Source organism: Odocoileus virginianus, chromosome 11 (genome assembly GCF_023699985.2).
Source record: "Odocoileus virginianus isolate 20LAN1187 ecotype Illinois chromosome 11, Ovbor_1.2, whole genome shotgun sequence".
Taxonomy (NCBI): Eukaryota; Metazoa; Chordata; class Mammalia; order Artiodactyla; family Cervidae; genus Odocoileus; species Odocoileus virginianus.
This window is the reverse complement of record NC_069684.1, coordinates 45,183,364-45,201,554: the sequence shown is the minus strand read 5'-3', so window position 1 is coordinate 45,201,554 and position 18,191 is coordinate 45,183,364. Positions and strand designations below refer to the sequence as shown.

The 18,191-nt window shown below is 36.1% G+C and overlaps 1 protein-coding gene across 10 annotated transcripts in view; it reads right to left on the bottom strand.

The window, feature by feature from the left end:
* Positions 1 to 18,191, bottom strand: part of SDCCAG8 (SHH signaling and ciliogenesis regulator SDCCAG8) — a 250,106-nt gene that overhangs the window by 140,410 nt on the left and 91,505 nt on the right. For all 10 annotated transcript variants that reach the window (XM_070474379.1, XM_070474381.1, XM_020905022.2 and 7 more), the window contains one exon: positions 15,382 to 15,498. In XM_070474379.1, coding sequence (XP_070330480.1) covers positions 15,382 to 15,498 — 117 coding nt within the window. The remainder of the gene's footprint in view (positions 1 to 15,381; positions 15,499 to 18,191) is intronic.

Sequence of the window (18,191 nt, the reverse complement as noted above, 5' to 3'; positions counted from 1 at the left end):
TGTAGTAGGCCTTCTTTGTGCTGGATACTAGAGAGACAATGATGAATGAGATGTGGACCCTGACTTTGTCGTGTACAGACATTTCTGGCAAATGATAGCTTTCTGGGGCTCAATGTTCTCTCCTCATCTCTTATGCCTCCTCTTGCCCTCAGGTATATATAGAACAAACAGTGTCTTTGCATATTTTATCCATTTTGCTGAATGGCCTTCCATTCCCACTCTCTTTTTTCTCCTCCAGACTATGTTGAAATATGGATTTTATGGTAGAATCTTTTTTATAACAACTTTATTGACATAATTCACATACAATTCCTCCATTAAAGTATATCATTGAATGTGTTTTAGTATATTCATAGAGGTGGGAAACCATCACCTTGACCAATTTTAGAACATTTTTTCATGCCAAAAGAAAGTCCATACCCATTAGCAGTACTCCCCATTTGCCTTCAATCCACTCAATCCAAGCATCTACTAATCTTTCTGTCTCTATAGATGCGTCTATTCTGGATATTTCATGTAAATGGAATCATACAATATGCTGTCTTTTGTGACTAACTTCTTCCACTATGTGTAATATTTTCAGGGTTCAACCATGTTGTAGAACGTATCAGCACCTCATTCCTTTTTATTGCCAACATATAGCTGTATAGATACAGATAATCACATTTTATTTATCCTTTTATTAGTTGAAAAACATTTGGGTTATTAGTTTGTGGCTGTTATGAGTAATGCTACTATGAACACTCATGAACATGTTTTTGCATGGACATGTTTCATTTCTATGGAGTATATATGTAGTAGCAGAATTATTGGCCATATGGAAACTTTAAGCTGAAACTTTTGAGAAACCATCAGACTATTTCCCAAAGCAGCTGCACAGCTTATAATTCTGCCAGTAATATATGTCACTCCAATTTCTCCACATCCTTGTTGACACTTGTTATTATCGATCTTTTTGATTATGGCCATCCTAGCAGGTGTGAAGTAGTATCTCATTTTTGGTTTGATTTGCATTTCTCTGACAGCTAATGATGATGAGCATCTTTCCATGGGTTTATTTGCCATTTGTACATGTTCTTTGGAAAAACATCTATTAAGATGCTTTGCCTGATTTTGAATTGGGTTTTTATTATTAAATTGTAAGCCTGCTTTATACATTCTAGAAACAAGTCTCTTATCAGATAGGTGATTTGTAAAAATTTTCTCCCATTCTGTGGGTTTTCTTGCCACTATCTTGATGATGTCCTCTAAAGCACATAAGTTTTTAATTTTGATGATATCCAATTAATCTTTTTTTTCTTCTGTTGCTTATGCTTTTAGTGTCCTATCCAAAAAGTCATTGCCTAATCCAAGTTCACAAAGATTTATGTCAATGTCTTCTTGCAAGAATTTTATAAGTTTAGCTCTTACATTCAGGTATTTCATCTACTTTGAATTTACTTTTACATATAATAAAAGGTAGGGGCCCAACTGCATTCTTTTACACCTGGATATCCAGCTTTCCCAGCATCATTTGTTGAAAACCTATATTTCATCCATTGAATTGTATTATCCATGTTGAAAACTGACTGACTGTTGTGTAAAATATTTTTGAACCCTCTCTCACCACAGTAAGCTACCTTTCACTCAGTCCTCATCTCATCACATTTAATAGTCTCACCAGACTATAAGAGTTGTGTGAGTAATAAATATATTTTGTTTCTCAATGCAACCCCAGTGCCTTTTTGTTAGTGACACCTAATAAGTTACCAGTACTAATAGTTAAATAAATGGATTCATTAAAATGAATGAGAGGCACTCACTCTCAGCTCACCCACAGCCTAGTCATTTCTAAAATGAAGGGGCCAGACTAAGTCATGGAGTCTTATTGATTCTCAGTGCCCATCAAACTATTGCCCTTTATTATCTGATGTCCTCCCTTTGATCCTTCACATGTAGCCACTGAAACAAGGGAGACAAAAGATAAAAATTACCTTCATGAATTTTATTGCTATGTGGTTAGAAAGCATGGTCTGAAAAATGCCAAGCTATATGAAGTTACTCTCAACAATCAGCAATGGTTGAGGGAAATGGGGGTGGAGAAGAGGAATGATAGCAGTTACAGTTTTTAAAAATCCATGATTATGGATCCCTCCTGAAAATACTGATGGAATATAATGATGGATCTGTGGATATGTTGGCCCCTTCTGAGTTATAACTGAATGTGAAACTGAGTAAGTAGAGGTAAGTAAGTAGAGGTGAAAGCCCAGTTATTCTTAGTATGACTTTAGAATGCCTTGTAAAATCTTTTTCATTTTCTCTTCCTACTTTGTTTCTCTTTTCCTCTTTTCTTCTTGTTTTTATAACTGGAATAACTCAAGGTTCCTTTGTTCTCTCCTGGCTGATGAGGTAAGTCAAAGATATTCTAAATTCAGCATTTAGAGACTTCAGGCTCTGCTCAAGAAAACCCTGTTTATCAGTAAGTCATACTTCTTGTATTACATATTAGTGATAAATATATATATATATATATATATATTAGACACATACACTCATACATGTATCTATACATATACACACACAAAGATATATTTATAGATTTTTAATACATAAATAGATATTTTATCCATTCATTTATCTTAACTCCCCTTTTAGATCAAAACATACCTGGCTCTTGATATATAAACCCTTAAACAGCTTCAATTACTATGCACATAGTGGACTTTCAGTTATTTAGGGAAGAAATACTGTCCCAGCCCTATTTTTCTGTGATAAACTTAAGTGTAGAGGTAAGTTGAAAATGACAGCCTGAAGTTTCTAATTCAAATTAGGATATGACAGTTACCTCTCAGTATGAGATTACCATATTAAGTAAGTCAGACAGAGAAAGATAAATATTATGCCATTTAAATGCAGAATTTAAAAACATGATACAAATGAACTTATTTACAAAACAGATTCATGGAGATAGAAAACAAATTTATGGTTTCCAAAGGAGAAAGGTGAGTGCGTGCTAGGTGGTTTAGGTTAGTGCTTAGTTAAGCTTAGCCTAGTTTAGCACTAAGCACTAAGCTTAGTGCTTAGTCGGTTTAGTATCCGACTCTTTGTGACCCTTTGGACTGTAGCCCGCCAAGCTCCTCTGTCCATGGGATTTTTCAGGTAAGAATACTGCAGTGGGTTGCCATTTCCTCCTCCAGGGGATCTTCCCAACCCAGGGATCGAACCCATGTCTCTTACATCTCCTGCATTGCAAGTAGATTCTTTACCTGCTAAACCATCAGGGAAGCCCCAAGGGGAAATGGGATAGGGATAAATTTGGCATTTGGAATAAAAATGTACATACTTCTACATATAAAACAGATAACCAAGAAAAATCTACTGTGAAGCATAGGAAACTATACACAATGTCTTGTATAATAACCTATAATGGAAAGACTCTATACATATCTATATATAGATAAAACTGAGTCACTTTGCTATGCACCTGAAACTAACACGCCATTGTAAATCAACTAATTTCAATATTTTTTTTAAACGGGTATATTCAGATTTCTATGCAGAAACTTCTGAGCAAGTGAAAAGGGCCCAAAAGAAAAGGTAGTACTTGCAATGATGGGACAAACTTTCATGTCAGGCAGTTCAGTAATTCTTTCTCCTCCATCTTCTTAAGACTTCCCTAAAAGTTTTTACACCCCTGTCTTCCTTGGCTGCCACTCTCTCTAAGATAGGAGCATTCCCTTGCATTTTATGGGGACCTTTCAACCACAACTTGACTCATGATTTCTGAAGCCAGGTTAATGCTATTACTTGCATGTTTTATTACCACAGGGTGGGGGAGGTGGGTGGAGAGTCAGGGGGAAGAAGAGAGTAAGAGAGAGAGGATGAGTATGAATGAATATCAGAACTTCAGTTGTGAGTAGAGAGAGTCTTACAGAAAAGAATTTTCTATTTCCCACAGGAAATGCCAAAAATTCTCAGGGAACTATAAAGCAGGCTAGAAATTAGGACACTGCCGCTTTCTTGTCTTTTCCCTAAAATCTGAATGTCAGTGTAAGTGATCCCCTTAAATACAGATGTTAACAACAAAAAAAGGTTAAATTACCTTCGCCATCTCTTAAGAATAGCAACATGAAAATCTAAACACTTTGCAATGTATTAATAGTCATGAGCGCTCTGCAGTTAGTTACATTTAGGATCTCTGTCTAGGGCAGTCTCTCAGGCTGGACTCCAATAAGGGTGAGGGAAACATGCCAGGGATATGTGAATTCTCTAAGAGAATTAAAAATCTGTTCTTGTTCTGATGATTAAAAAAAATCAAAGTACAAAAAATATCATTTTCTAGGTCATCTAGATCCAGTATTACCATAGCATTTCATTCCATGGCTCTGTTTATGAGATAGCACAAAGGAAAAACTGAAACTTAAAGCATCAACTATTAATGCCACGTCTCAAGGGGTTACCAATTTATTCCTGAGGATCAAGGGTTCACATAGATACAAAACCCTGGCTTAGAGTATTTAATTCTGCGGGCTTCCTGAAGAGTGACTTCTCTGCCAAAATACTGTTGGGAAGTTTGCTATTGCCTAAAATCTTTCCTATAGAACTTCATTCTTAATTCAGAGTATATCTTTAATTCTTACTGCAGGTTAACTGATGTCTATCTTGTAAATTAATTCAACTGTTTAAAGGATAGACATTTTATTGCTCTAGCATTCATCATAATGAAAAGAATATAATCTAAGGCTGATAATAGTAAAAGTCCATTCTTATCGTAACAGAAATGTCATTTTTATAAATCAGAGAGAATGGCAAGTTTGGAATAACACTTGAGACTGCACGTAATTTTATTGACTTTATTAATACTTAATTTATAATTAAGAATAGCAGAAATATATTTATGTTTCTGGAAACATGGGCATTCAAGACATAAAGAAAATTTAACTTTCACTTAGACAAGCTTTTCCCTTTACTGGTAAAGAAAATGAGGCTCTCAGAGGTTTGCTCAGGAAGTTAGGTGAAAAGTCAGATCAGGAAGTCAATCAAGTCTTTGGACTCACACTCCATAGCTAAAATAATACGCTGTACACTCTGTGTTTCGCCTTCCATTATCAGCCATGTGGAAATGTTCTACAAATCATTAAGGCAACTGTCAATTCTTATTTCTAGACAACTCATCCTACTCAATTCTAACACTTTATTTTTAAAGTAGGAGTACACTTTGGTTTTATACAATACTTTTTATTTATTTGTGTTTGGCTGTAGTGAAGTGAAGTGAAAGTTGCTCAGTCATGTCCGACTCTTTGCAACCCCATGGACTATAGAGTCCACGGAATTCTCCAGATCAGAATACTAGAGTGGGTTGCCATTTCCTTCTCCAATATTTGGCTGTGCCAGGTATTAATTGCAGCATGCAGGATATTTAGTTGTGGCATACAATTTCTACTATCCAAGATACTATCTTGAGAAGTTTGCTGTGGCCTAAAATCTTTCCAATAGAACTTTATTCTTAATTCAGAGTAGACTTTAGTCCTCATTGCCAATTCAGTTCAGTTCAGTTCAGTCACTCAGTCGTGTCTGACTCTCCGTGACCCCATGGACTGCAGCACACCAGGCTTCCCTGTCCATCACCAACTCCCAGAGCCTGCTCAAACCCACGTCCACTGAGTCTATGATCCATCCAGCCATCTCACCCCGTGTCGTCCCCCTCTCCTCCCACCTTCAATCTTTCTCAGCATCAGAGTCTTTTCAAATGAGTCAGTTCTTTGCATCAGGTGGCCAAGGTATTGGAGTTTCAACTTCTGCATCAGTCCTTCCAATGAATATTCAGGACTGATTTCCTTTAGGATTGACTGGTTGGATCTCGTTGCAGTCCAAGGGACTCTCAAGAGTCTTCTCCAACACCACAGTTCAAAAGCATCAATTCTTCGGGTCACTAACTAGTTAATCAGCATGTGGGTTCTAGTTCCCTGACGAGAGAGGGAATCCAGGCCACCTGCATTGGGAGCATGGAATCTTAGCCATCGAACCACCAGGGAAGTCCCCTAACACTCAAATAAAATGTCATTTTGTTGTATGTCATCTGAAGTTTGAAAATCTTAAAATTGTCTCATTACATAGAAAACACTAAAAAAGAAATGAAAAATTTACACAAATATTCCCAAAATAAAATATGACTTCTGTGCCTGGTGGTAGGACATGCAGAAGTTGTAAGCAGGCAATTACACTGGGATTCTGAGACTGATATAAGCCTTTTTTCTATGGGCAATCTTTTATAACAGGGATGTGGCACTTGAAATACTGAGGTCAATGATACAAGCATGCTATGGAATCAAAAGATACATACATTATTTGAATACTTCCTCCTTTCCCTACAGGCCCATCTCCATTTCTTTGTTCAATCTGCCTTCTTCCAACCTACATGCCTTCAACTCCCACCCATGGTGGGCAACATCCTTACCATCCTTCAAATCTGTCCTCTCTCCTTCTCCTAAATCCACATACCCTTTGGTGGTTTGCTAATGACAGTTACTATGGTCTTTGACATATACTTACCTGGAAACCTATCTTATTGATACACACTCCCCTTTTTAAGAACAGACGTTCACTGCAGTGTAGGGAGCTCAGCCTGGCGCTCTGTGGTGACCTAGAGGGGTGGGATGAAAGAGTAGGAGGAAGGGGATGTATACATAGAGCTGGTTCACTTCCTTGTGCAGCAGAAACTAACATAACATTGTAATGCTACTATACCCCAAAAAACAACAAAAAAGAACAGGTTATTCTAGGTCAGGATAGTACATGCAATATATGGTTGTTGAATTAAAGAAACAAGTGAAGTCTAGGGCAAAAGGATTCTAAATTTATAACAGCATCTGTTCTCTTCAAAATATGATGTATCACATTCTTTTGAAAGCACTGGGTTGACCAGAAAGTTCATTCAGGTTTTGAACACAAAGAACTTTCTGGCCAATCCAATCCATGTAAATGACCACAGTAAAGTGATCCATGAAGAGAAGGCAGCAACACATAAAAAGCTTAAGATACTGTTAAGTGAAAAAAGTAAAAAACAAAATTATATCTAGGCGGTATTTACTACTTGAAAATAATATATATGCATATGGACAAAAAGTGGAAGGTAAAACAGAAAAATGAAAACAATTTGCTCTATTGGGTGATGGAATCATTGGCTTCTGTTAATGTGCTTCTGTTTATACAATAAATATAGCTTTTAAATGTATACATATGTAGTAATTAGTAATATTTATACTGGATATTGGTACTAATATTTCTGGACTATAAATAAAGCAGTTATAGCTGTCCTATGTCTAATATCATTCAGTTTGCCGGCCCACATGCAAACATATTCAAAGAATTGCTGCTACCGGGTAGTCACCAGAATTTCTGACTTTGTAGCTAGAGAAGATGATCTGTAAGGTTAGAAGGTTGGGTCAACTTTTAAAGTCAAAATAAGTATGCCCAAAATTTTTAAGGACCAAAAGATGTATCATTCACTGAAGCTGAAATATAGCAAAAACTACATTTCTTTAGAATCAATAGTTTGTATGACTTCCTTAAACACAAAAATGTTTTTTGACTTCCTTTACAGTTTTATACTCCTATCCAGAGGTAGGCATTTATCTAAATGTTTATCCTATAACACATATTATTTATAAAAGGCTTGTTTTGTTTTATTTGTACCATTATTGCTAAATAGTCTGGAATTGTTACTTTCATATACATTGTTTCTGCTTACACATTTGATTTTTTTAAAGATGTATCATTATGGTGAATAGCATTATCATCTTACCTAGAAAATCAAATGACTTTTTGAGCATATGAATTTCTATAGTGTTTTTATGAATGAGATATACATATACTGCCACCTAAAACAATTGCCCAAATCATTATTAAAGTTATTCATGCTAAATGCCCCAAGGACCTGCAACTTGATATCCTTCACTGGATTGATGTGGAACTGTTTCTTTGTTCAAAAAAATCAAACTTACTTTTTTTTACTGCTAATTTTCTGAACTTATGAATGTAATTATAATTTTAAATGAAGAAATTAACTTTATATGGTGTTTCAGAAAAATAACAAATTGGTAATATTTCATTAAATGGAGATATGTTAAATTATTTACATAACCCTATTTGTCCCATTCAAGCATCCCACAGCACAAGAACAAAAAAAGCTGATTTATTAGACATACGCCAGGTTGAAAATTTTTCTCAGAATTCTTGGTTGGGCTGTGATAAGAACACAAATTTATCTAAGTATATTGAACAATGCTTTAGGGCATACTTAGGGAAGATGCTATTTAAAAAAAAAAAAAGCCTTATTGCATCACACACATGGAACCAGATTCTCCTCTCATGGGCTGCAGCCAGCATGAAGTTCACACTACATTAATTTGCACTTGTCGATATGCTACTTTACAAGTATTTTTAGGCACATTCAAATGTGTACTCTGGCTCTTAAACTAGAATATAAACCCCCTAAGGGCAGGACCTGGGTCTTCCAGTTATCACCCCCCAGTGTCTGGTGTAGCTGGTGTGGGCAGGCCAAGCCCTCTGGGACGGCTACAGTCTAAGTGAGGAGCAGAGAGAGGAACGTGCTAAACCTCCATCACTGAGAGAGGGTGTGAAGAACACTGGAGAGCAACTCTGTCATCACCAGGGCCAAGTGATTACACGTATGAACGGCGTGCCCAAGTGGCCCCTCCCAGTCATTTTTCAGAGCTAGAAGTGAGACTGCAGGTGGTAGGTGGATAGTCTCTGAAGCCTAGCTCTCAGAAGCCATCCATTAATCTCAGTAAATTCCCCAAAAGCCCTCTGAAGAGAGTATATAGCATTACAGACACACAAGAGAGAACAGAGCCGAACAGGATTTTACTTTAATCTGTAAGTGCTGCATCACGAATTAAAGTGAAAGTGTTAGTCACTCAGTCATGTCTGACCCTTTGTGACCCCATGAACTGTTTCCTCTGCCCGTGGGATTCTCCAGGCAAGGATACTGGAGTGGGTTGCCATTTCCTTCTCCAGGGGATCTTCACCAACCAGGGATCAAACCCGCGTCTCCTGCATTGCAGGCAGATTCTTTACCATCTAAGCCACTAGGGAAGCCCTAAATTATAGAAAAGACAAATATTAATAACCTTAGTAGCCACGTTAATACAGACCATGAAATGTTCCTAGGATGTTTCCAGAATCAAATAAAAGACAATGGACCTCAGAGATCCAATAGCTGGGTCTTCAGGTAGAGCACGTTACTGCTGCTGTTTAAAGCTAAAAGTTTCATGATCTGTTACAGCAATCTATTTCAATCTTCTTGCTGTCAGAAAATTCTTATTTTGGGCTACTGTAATTTCCAGTTGCTGTGATTAAATCTCTTTGTTCTTATTCTTTCCTTACTAAAGATCAAGAACAAGTGTTTAACTTACTCCTTGAAATTATGTCAAGTCCTTAAAGACAAGTGAAACAATGCTTCAGTCTTCTCTAAGTAGAAAGGTACAATTCTTCAACTTTCCTTTATTGCTTTTATTTCTCAGGCCTTAAGTAGGTCATACTTTAGGACATGGAGGGCTTCCTCTCTACACAAAGCCAGACAAAACAGATGTACTACTCCCAACAACCTAATTAATTCAATTGAACTTATAACTCTTGTGTTGACACAGTCCACGCTTTTTAATGTCAGCATTAAAGTGTGGAGTCATGTTGCTGTAGATACGAGCAATCCTCAAATCCTTTTTTTGCCATAATTTTCTAGTCAAAATTTGCAGATTTATTTCTTTTGTATATGTGCTTTACCCTTAAATATTTTCTTTGACTACCCCATTCAGGTAATTTTGAACTTCAACACTTCCTATGCAATATTAGCCACAACTCCAGAGTTCTAACTTACACCATACTGATAAGAAAGTCTTATTTTTGACAGAAATTAAACTAACCTAAACATTTTGTACTATTATTATAAAACAACTTATGTATTTATATTTGTACTCCCATCCAAGCCATTATTAAGTCACATGCCTCTAATCAGACAATAACAGAATGACCAGTCATATACCCATCTGCCGATGCCACTAGATGACTAAGAGATCAGGCATCAGGCACATTTCCTATACTGCGAAATACTCTAAAGCTGTTCCGTTATACTTCAAGATTGGTGAGTCTTCAATCTCAAAGCTTCACATTCTAGAGGGCAGGGGAAACAAAAGTTTTATTTTTATCCTCAGGGCAGGGGTTGGCAAGCTTTTTCAGTAGAGGCTCAGAGAGCAAGTATCTCAGTTGTGGGGACTATGCCACAGCTTCTCAACTCTGCCTTGAGGCAGGAAAGCAGCCATAGACGGTACATTAACAAGCGAGTGTTAACCATCTTCTGTGGCAACTTGATTTGTAACAATTGCCTGCAGGTCAGAGCTGCCGGTGGGCTGTAGTTTGCTAGCCCTCTTCTACAGCTACAGGGCACCTGTGCGTAAACATATGCTCGTATCTGTGTAAGTAGGCATGTATATGTGTGCATTAGCACGGTGGTCCCCAACCTTTTTGGCACCAGGGACAGTTTTGTGGAAGATGATTTTTAAAGTTACTTTTTATTTTTTAATTGGAGGAAAATTGCTTTACAGTGTTGTGCTGGTGGCAGACAGTTTTTCCACGGAAGGAAGTGGTGGGGCAATGGTTCCGGAGGTAATGCAACCAATAGGGGGTGGCAGATGAAGCTTCCCACACTTGCCTGCTGCTCCCCTCTTGTTGTGTGGCCAGTTCCCGACAGGCCTTGGACCACTACCGGTCCCAGGGATTGGGAAGCCCTGCATTGGCACACCAAATCTTTGTCTGCTTATCCCCAAAACAGGGTGGCTTCATGGGCGTGTGACCAGTGTGCTCATATAGGGACCTGTGTTTAGAAGGGCTCTGAACCTGCAGTTTAATGCTCTGTGGTCAACGTTTTAAAATTCTTCTTAATGTTTTACGTTGGAATCTGGGCTCTATAGGTGAAGTCTGATGGCACCAATGGAAGCCCCACTCACATCTGTGGTCTTGTCTCTCCACTGCCTCATGGCTTGGACACTTGTTCCCTGTCAGTTTCCTCTTCCTGGCCCCTGCCCTGGGACCGTGCTGCCCTCCACCGTGGGTGGGACCGGGTCACAGCAGTTTTAGGGGGTGGAACATGTTCTGCTGGGCTTTGCTGGTGGCTGAGAATCCACCTGTAATGCAGGAGACCTGGTTTCGATCCCTGGGTCAGGAAGATCCCCTGGAGGAGGGCGTGGCAATCCACTCCAGCATTCTTGTCTGGACAATCCCATGGACTGAGGAGCCTGGCAGGCTATAATCCATAGTATCACAGAGTTGCACACAACTGAAGCAACTGAGCAAGCAGGCATGCTCCCGAGTTCTGCTATTATCCTTTACATCTGGTGGGAGGCCTGGATCTGAGCTTGAGAAAGGCTGGGTTGAGTATGTATATCCCTGACTTCTGAGAGTAGGACACGGAGCTGACCACCCCTGCTCCTGCCTGACGGCACTACAGCACACCCAGCGGACTCAGCGTGGAGCCTCTGCCCACCCTGATCCCAGCACGTGGAGGTTGCCCAGCTGACCCACCCTGGGATGAAGACTGACTGTCTCTCTTCCCCACTGGGGCATGGTATACAGGTGTTTTGACTGGTGGCATGGAGAACCTGGAAACTATGGACCCATCTGTACACCCAGTCATGGGGCACCTATGGGGGTCTGCAGCCCCCAACATGAGTATCCCATGCTGGAGGGGGTCCAACACTAAACAGCAAATAAATGACATGCAGGGGGAGGGAGGAAGAGGGAAAAGGAGAGAGGGGGAGAGAGAGAGAGAGAGGCTGACTGCAGGAGAAAGGAAATGTTTCATAATTTATTACCTTTAACATCACTCTTTTCCTGTTTTTTTGAGCAAAGAACCTTGCATTTTCATTTTGTATTAGGTCCTAATCAAAGATTAGGGACTTAGATTAGAATCATCTCTGAGACTCATCCCCCAAAATGGAGGCTAACAAAGAAAACTTCACTTATGCATCACTTATTTCAGAGTGCTACCCTTCGTGCTTCCAGAGCTTCCTGCAGCCTTCCTAAATCTTAAATGTAAGGCTCTGAAATTAATTATATATTTTGAATGTCAGACTAACAGGCTCCTTTCAGAATATGATGATTGGGGTTGCTGCAAGGTAGCCATTTCCTTCAGATAGTTTGCTACAGAACTAATTCATATTTCCTTAGAATGGTGATGAAGTACCTTACAAATATAAAGCACTATCAAGACATTATGCTTGAAACTTATTGATAACAACAGACAGGAAAGGGCAAAATTTTTCTAAGATTTCCCTTTATTTTCTATTAAAGAAGATAACACCATAACATTCTAACATACAGAAACATAACTATCTTCCTGATTCGAATAAGCTGATTATAGTCATTGTAGAGATGGTCAGAAAAGATTGAATATGGGTTGTGCCTTACAGGATATTAAATAATTACTGTTAATATTGTTAGGTGTGATGACATAGTGATTGTGAAAAAATTCTTCATAGGTGTACACAGAAGTATTTATTATGGGTGAAATGACTCAATGTCTGAGATCTGCTTTACATATTTCAAAAGCAGAAGAGAGGGAAAAAGACAGGAGAGGAGCAGAAGATGAAGAAGAAAAGGATGATAAAGATGACAAGGAAAATGGAGAGACAAAATGTGAAGTAGATGGAACAGAGTTGCAAAATGAGGAACCTGGGTGATGGAGATGTGGGATTTCATTGTAATAGTCTCTTTATCTTCACAAATATTTTAAAATCCCCATAGTGGAGTGTGTGCACGTGTCTAGCTGTTGCCTATAAAAATTTTCTAGTAAAAAATCAGGGCACAGATTTTTCATTCTTCTACATACCAAATGTCCCTTTTTTTTTTTTTTGGTGCTAGAAGCACCCTCTGAGGCTGGCAGGAGCTCTAACTGAAGAGATACAAAGGAGTTAGTTGATGGGAAGGATAATCTGCCCATCAGCTCCTGACACAATAAAAAAAGAGAAAAGGAGAAAATGGGAGGAAGAGATTGTCATTGTTACTCTCCTAACCTTCCCTTCTAATTATGCCAGAGTCAAGGCTTGGGTCACAAGGAAAATGATTTTGATGCTCAACCATTTGCCCTATTTTGTATACATCAAAAAAGATCTTGTTCTCACCACATTCCAATCTGACAGTTTCCCACCTACTTTAAAAATGTATCAAGAGGCCAGATTAACAAAAATATAAATAAAAGGACCATATTACAAGGAACACCTTGTTTGTAAACATAGAGATAGCCTTCCTGTTATTCTGAATTGCATATGTAACACTTTAAAAGTGAAATTGCTTTATATTATTTTATAGGTATTCAGATATATGTTCAACAGCCCAGCTTTTAAAAGTTAAATGTAAATTTCTCTCCTGAGTGCAGATGGTGGCCAAGCAAAGTAGCTCTTCAGTCCTAAAGACAGAAGGTCAGGTCATGGCTGAAAGACCAAAGAACAATTGCTGCTTTGCTACTCCAGATCATCCATGGAATGAGACACCACTACTTTCTTGTTTTGAAACTGTCCTTTCAATTCAGAATAGTTACACAGAGTACCTATAAGATTTCCTCAAATTCTGTCCAAGAAAAAAATAGCATGCACATCACATTACAAACATCTTGGAAAACTATTAGGAGATTTTATTCCTAACTCTGACATCCTAAAAAGGCATATCTCTATCTAAAACTAACATTGAAATCATTATAAAAACTGTTCATGTTTCACTATTTAGCAGGTAATATTTACAAATGAAAACTGCTTCTTTTAAAAATCCTGCAGAATTTAGCCTCCACATCATTAGTAGTTAATTAAAATGAGATATAGTGAGAAAAGACAAATATTACAAATACTTCTGCATGTGTTACTCATTTATAAGAGATATTATAATCTTATTGCTCCTATAGCGTTTTTTTCTCTCTAGAACATTAAAATGTAATTTTTAAATAGCTTGGAGACTCTACCTTATGATATTTTTTCAGTTAGTCTAAAATGTTATGCTAGCAGATGCTACAGAATAACAGGAAAGGTATATAATAATGCTAGGGAGCATGACAATATGATACCTTTTTTAAAAAGTTATGATATATCAGAAAAGGAAAGTTCCGTGTTGGTTGGTAATACTAGACCTTCAGTTTCTGATATAAAGGATTTTTAATTCCACTATCAGGCACGCCCCCAACTGGATAGAATAAAATAGTGTCATTATTTGAACATAATGAAATGTACATTATTTGCTAATAATGAAAATTCTTCTGAAAATTTAAAACTCATTATAACACTATGAATGTAGTGGTGCAAAAGTAGAATTTGATTTTGGCTATCTGGATTTTATTTCAGTGCCAGGAATTTCAGCCACCACTTGAAAAACTTTTTGTACTAAATTTCATCATCACTTTCATTTTCAAAACTTTTCCTGATTGTCTTTGCATTATTTGCATGGAGAGCTGATTGGGTTGAAAAGCAAATATGTTGGAAAATTTGGTAAAAAATGTTGAACTAGAATATATTTCAAAAAATTTACTTTGGGCTACCCCCTTTTAAGCCATAGCGATTTCTTTAAAATAATGACACTGAGAACTCAGTCTTATTTTAATTGAATAGATTTATCAACCTGCTTTCACTGAATATAAAGAATGAAAGCTTTCAATGTTCTGTCACACAAAACTAAGAAAATCAAAAGTCAGTATATTTGGAACTGCCTCGCTAAAAACTTTATCCATGTTGTCAATTAAAATTGAAGTATCTACATGATCTCAACAAAGATATAATGTAAAACATCTGTTCAAACTTAAATTGAAGTAAGTAACATTTCTTCCCTAGCATTTCCAGTTTTACTGTATTTAGGTTTCCTGAACAAACATATTCATGATAGTCTTAGTTAAAACTGGTTCCACTCTGCCAACAATCAATTTGATTGACATGTTTACATATCAACTCATCTCATCTCACAAATTTTAAACTTTTTCACTTAAAATTGGATTCAAGTTGGCATTTTTCAAGAACTTTATTTACATATATTTTAGGTTCAAAATGTGCATTAGAACATTTTTTTTCACTTTTTAAAGTAATGGATACATATATCCAAATGTATATTTATGACCTGTCAGATTGGAATTTAATATGCATGCAGTTGTATTCTCACAACTTCATGTGAAAGGTGATAATTTTAGGCAACTGTATATGAAATTCTTTTAATAGTATAAATTGAATCATTCCATTAATTAGAAAGAATATAATAGAAATAAATGACTTAGGAATAAAATCACAAAAATTTCAGGAAAAAAACATTAGTTATGTCTTTAATTGCTGCAGGTACTATATTTGTACCAAATCTTACCTGATCTTTAATTTCAAGATCCCTTTTAGTTTTTGTTCTGTACTCTCTGTGCTCCTTTTCAGCCTCATCCTTCTCCATTTTGGTTTTATTCAATTGATAGCGCATTTCTCCACACACCTGTTAGATTACAAAAACTAGATCAATAGCTACTGGAATCTACTAGGCAATGCCCGCAATCAGATCTTTTGGTGCCCCCTAGAGGTCGTATTAATAAATACAACAGAAGTTTTCTAAGAATGGCATTTTTTATTTGCATATTCAATATATTGTTAAGATGTGGAGGCAATATCGGATATTATTGAGTCTTGCAACTTCAAATTACAGATAAAGCAAAGCATAACCAGGGAACTCTGGTAATATACACAAGAATTTTTCATGTAAAATAAGAGCTTCAATTGCATATTATCATCTAAAATGCACTATCATCTCACTTTTAAATAGGTAAAATTATTAATTAAAATATTAAGCTATGTTATTATTCATTAACATTGTCATGGTTAAAGATACACTCTATATTAAAAACTTGCCTTGAAACTCTTAATCAGTTAGGTTTTTATTTAAGGAAATTAATAAAGGAATTCTTCTGTTAATAGACTATATTATTAATATTCAGGCATAGAGTAGAACCCAGCCAGTATTTACTGTAGGCTTTGTAGATAATGTAAGTCTTACCATGCAAAATACTATGTATTCAAGTTAAGAAAATTAAAAATCACAGACTGCAATTAAGCCCACTCTGCTTTTAAAATAACTATGGCATTCAACATAAAAGGAAAATATACATGTAATTGAAATGATTTTAATACAGAATTAAACAGTAAACACATGTAGTATCTAAAAATTATGTATCATCCTTTACATATTCTTTCAATCCAGGCCATCTCCATACAGATAAATACATTTGGGAAATGCAACTAGAAGACAAATCTAAATAAAGAAGTTACAAACTTCTGAGACAACTGAGAACTTGTAGGGAGACCAAATAATATGTGTCTGCTAAGTCAGTTTCTAAGTTACAAGTATGAGATTTTAAAAATTAGGTATCATCCAATGGCTATTTCTACCTGAAACTTAAATTTTGGTAGTCCTCTAAAGTGATTATTAGAATTTTAGAAATTAGTTTCATCATTATTGAAGTTTTAGAATCTTGTAAAATCTATATGCACTTCCTATGTTCAAATAAAAAAATACCTTAAGACTAAACTAGTCTGTGTTTGAAAATTACAGTGACAGGATAGAAGAAAAACTAAGTTTCTCCCCAGTGACTCTCAAAAAGTTTAAAAAAAAAGAATAAAATTACTAAAAACTGTATTTGAAATTCAGATATCTTCAATATGTGAGTTGAGCCTTTCCATTTCAAAAATATTAGTAATGCATAAAAAATTATTAAAGCTAAATAAAATTTAAAAATTAAGAACTACAGAAAAATATGAGAGGAGCCCTAATTGTCTTCCTTCACTATTTCAATCTATTTGATTTACATATAAGAATACAATTTAAAAATCCAAATTATAATACCAACACGTAACAACTACACAGCCATGGTGCTTAAAACTCAATATCAGTACAAAATTATCATATATAATAACTATCTAAGCATTAAGTCCTATTTAAAATAATTTTATCCCTTAAGTTTATTTTTAAAGTTTCCCCGCCTCACTAATTTCAGTTTAAAATGCATTTGTTAAATTTATTCATAACACTTAAGTTTCATCTAAAATACATCAACAAATTAAATTTAACTAGGATTATATTATCCCAGAGTTGGAAGCAATCACACAGCACTCCCCTGATGTCTGAGTCCTTCTGAACAGTTCTAAAGACAGAGTAATCATTCTTTACTGTCCATATTTCAACAGGAAGTTCTCTCCTTATAATGAACAAAAAATCCTCATGTGGCTCTCACCTATTATCCAGGTCAACCATTTCTATCCCTCTGTACCAGTTCCCTTACTTCTGCACCCTACTTCCACACAAATACATCAATCAAACTGGCAAATATGATATTTTAAGCTTCTGCATGAACTAGCTGAAATTCTAGAAAGCAAATGAAGAACTATATAAAGTCAAGGGAAAAAAAGAAAAATTAGGCTTCCTTTCCTACTGTATATTAAAGATAATTCAAATTACTGAGTTATAAAGCAATAACGGCATTAAAATATGTCAAAATTTGGGAAAATACGTTGAGAAATAAACTATAATATGAGATGAGTATGCATTTTAACAAAATTATCTGTGTATATATTGATGAAAAACAAATAGATTTATTACATCACGCATATCCATATTGAGTTACTTAGCCTTAAACCAATGATTACTGATGTCTACACAGACCTCTAGTGTTTCTTAAACATGTACCTTCGCCACTTATGACCCTTAAACATTTCAGTTCTTGGTTCACAAGTTTGTGATGCCCATAGCACAGACATTGTGATACCATAGTGTAAAGTATAAATTTAAGGACCAAAAGAATAAGAAGTTGTAGTATTAGAATCTTGATTTTAAAGAACAGGTCTGAAAGGAATGAGAGGTAGAGAATTTTTTTATGTTAAACATACCTTTATGTTGTAAATAAATGTATGTCTTTTAGTATTATTGAGAAGACCAAACTTATACTATCTCTGGGAAAAAAATTACCCTTAATTGATTTATTTAGAAATACAAGTTTTATCAAATACCTAATAATTAAAGTAATAAAATTTGCCTATTCACAAGTCTGTCTCAGCAACTTAACCCTTAAGTTCTTTGAGGACATTGTTTGTATCTAACCCTCTTCGTATTTGCAGCACCTAGCAAAGGGCCTGATGATA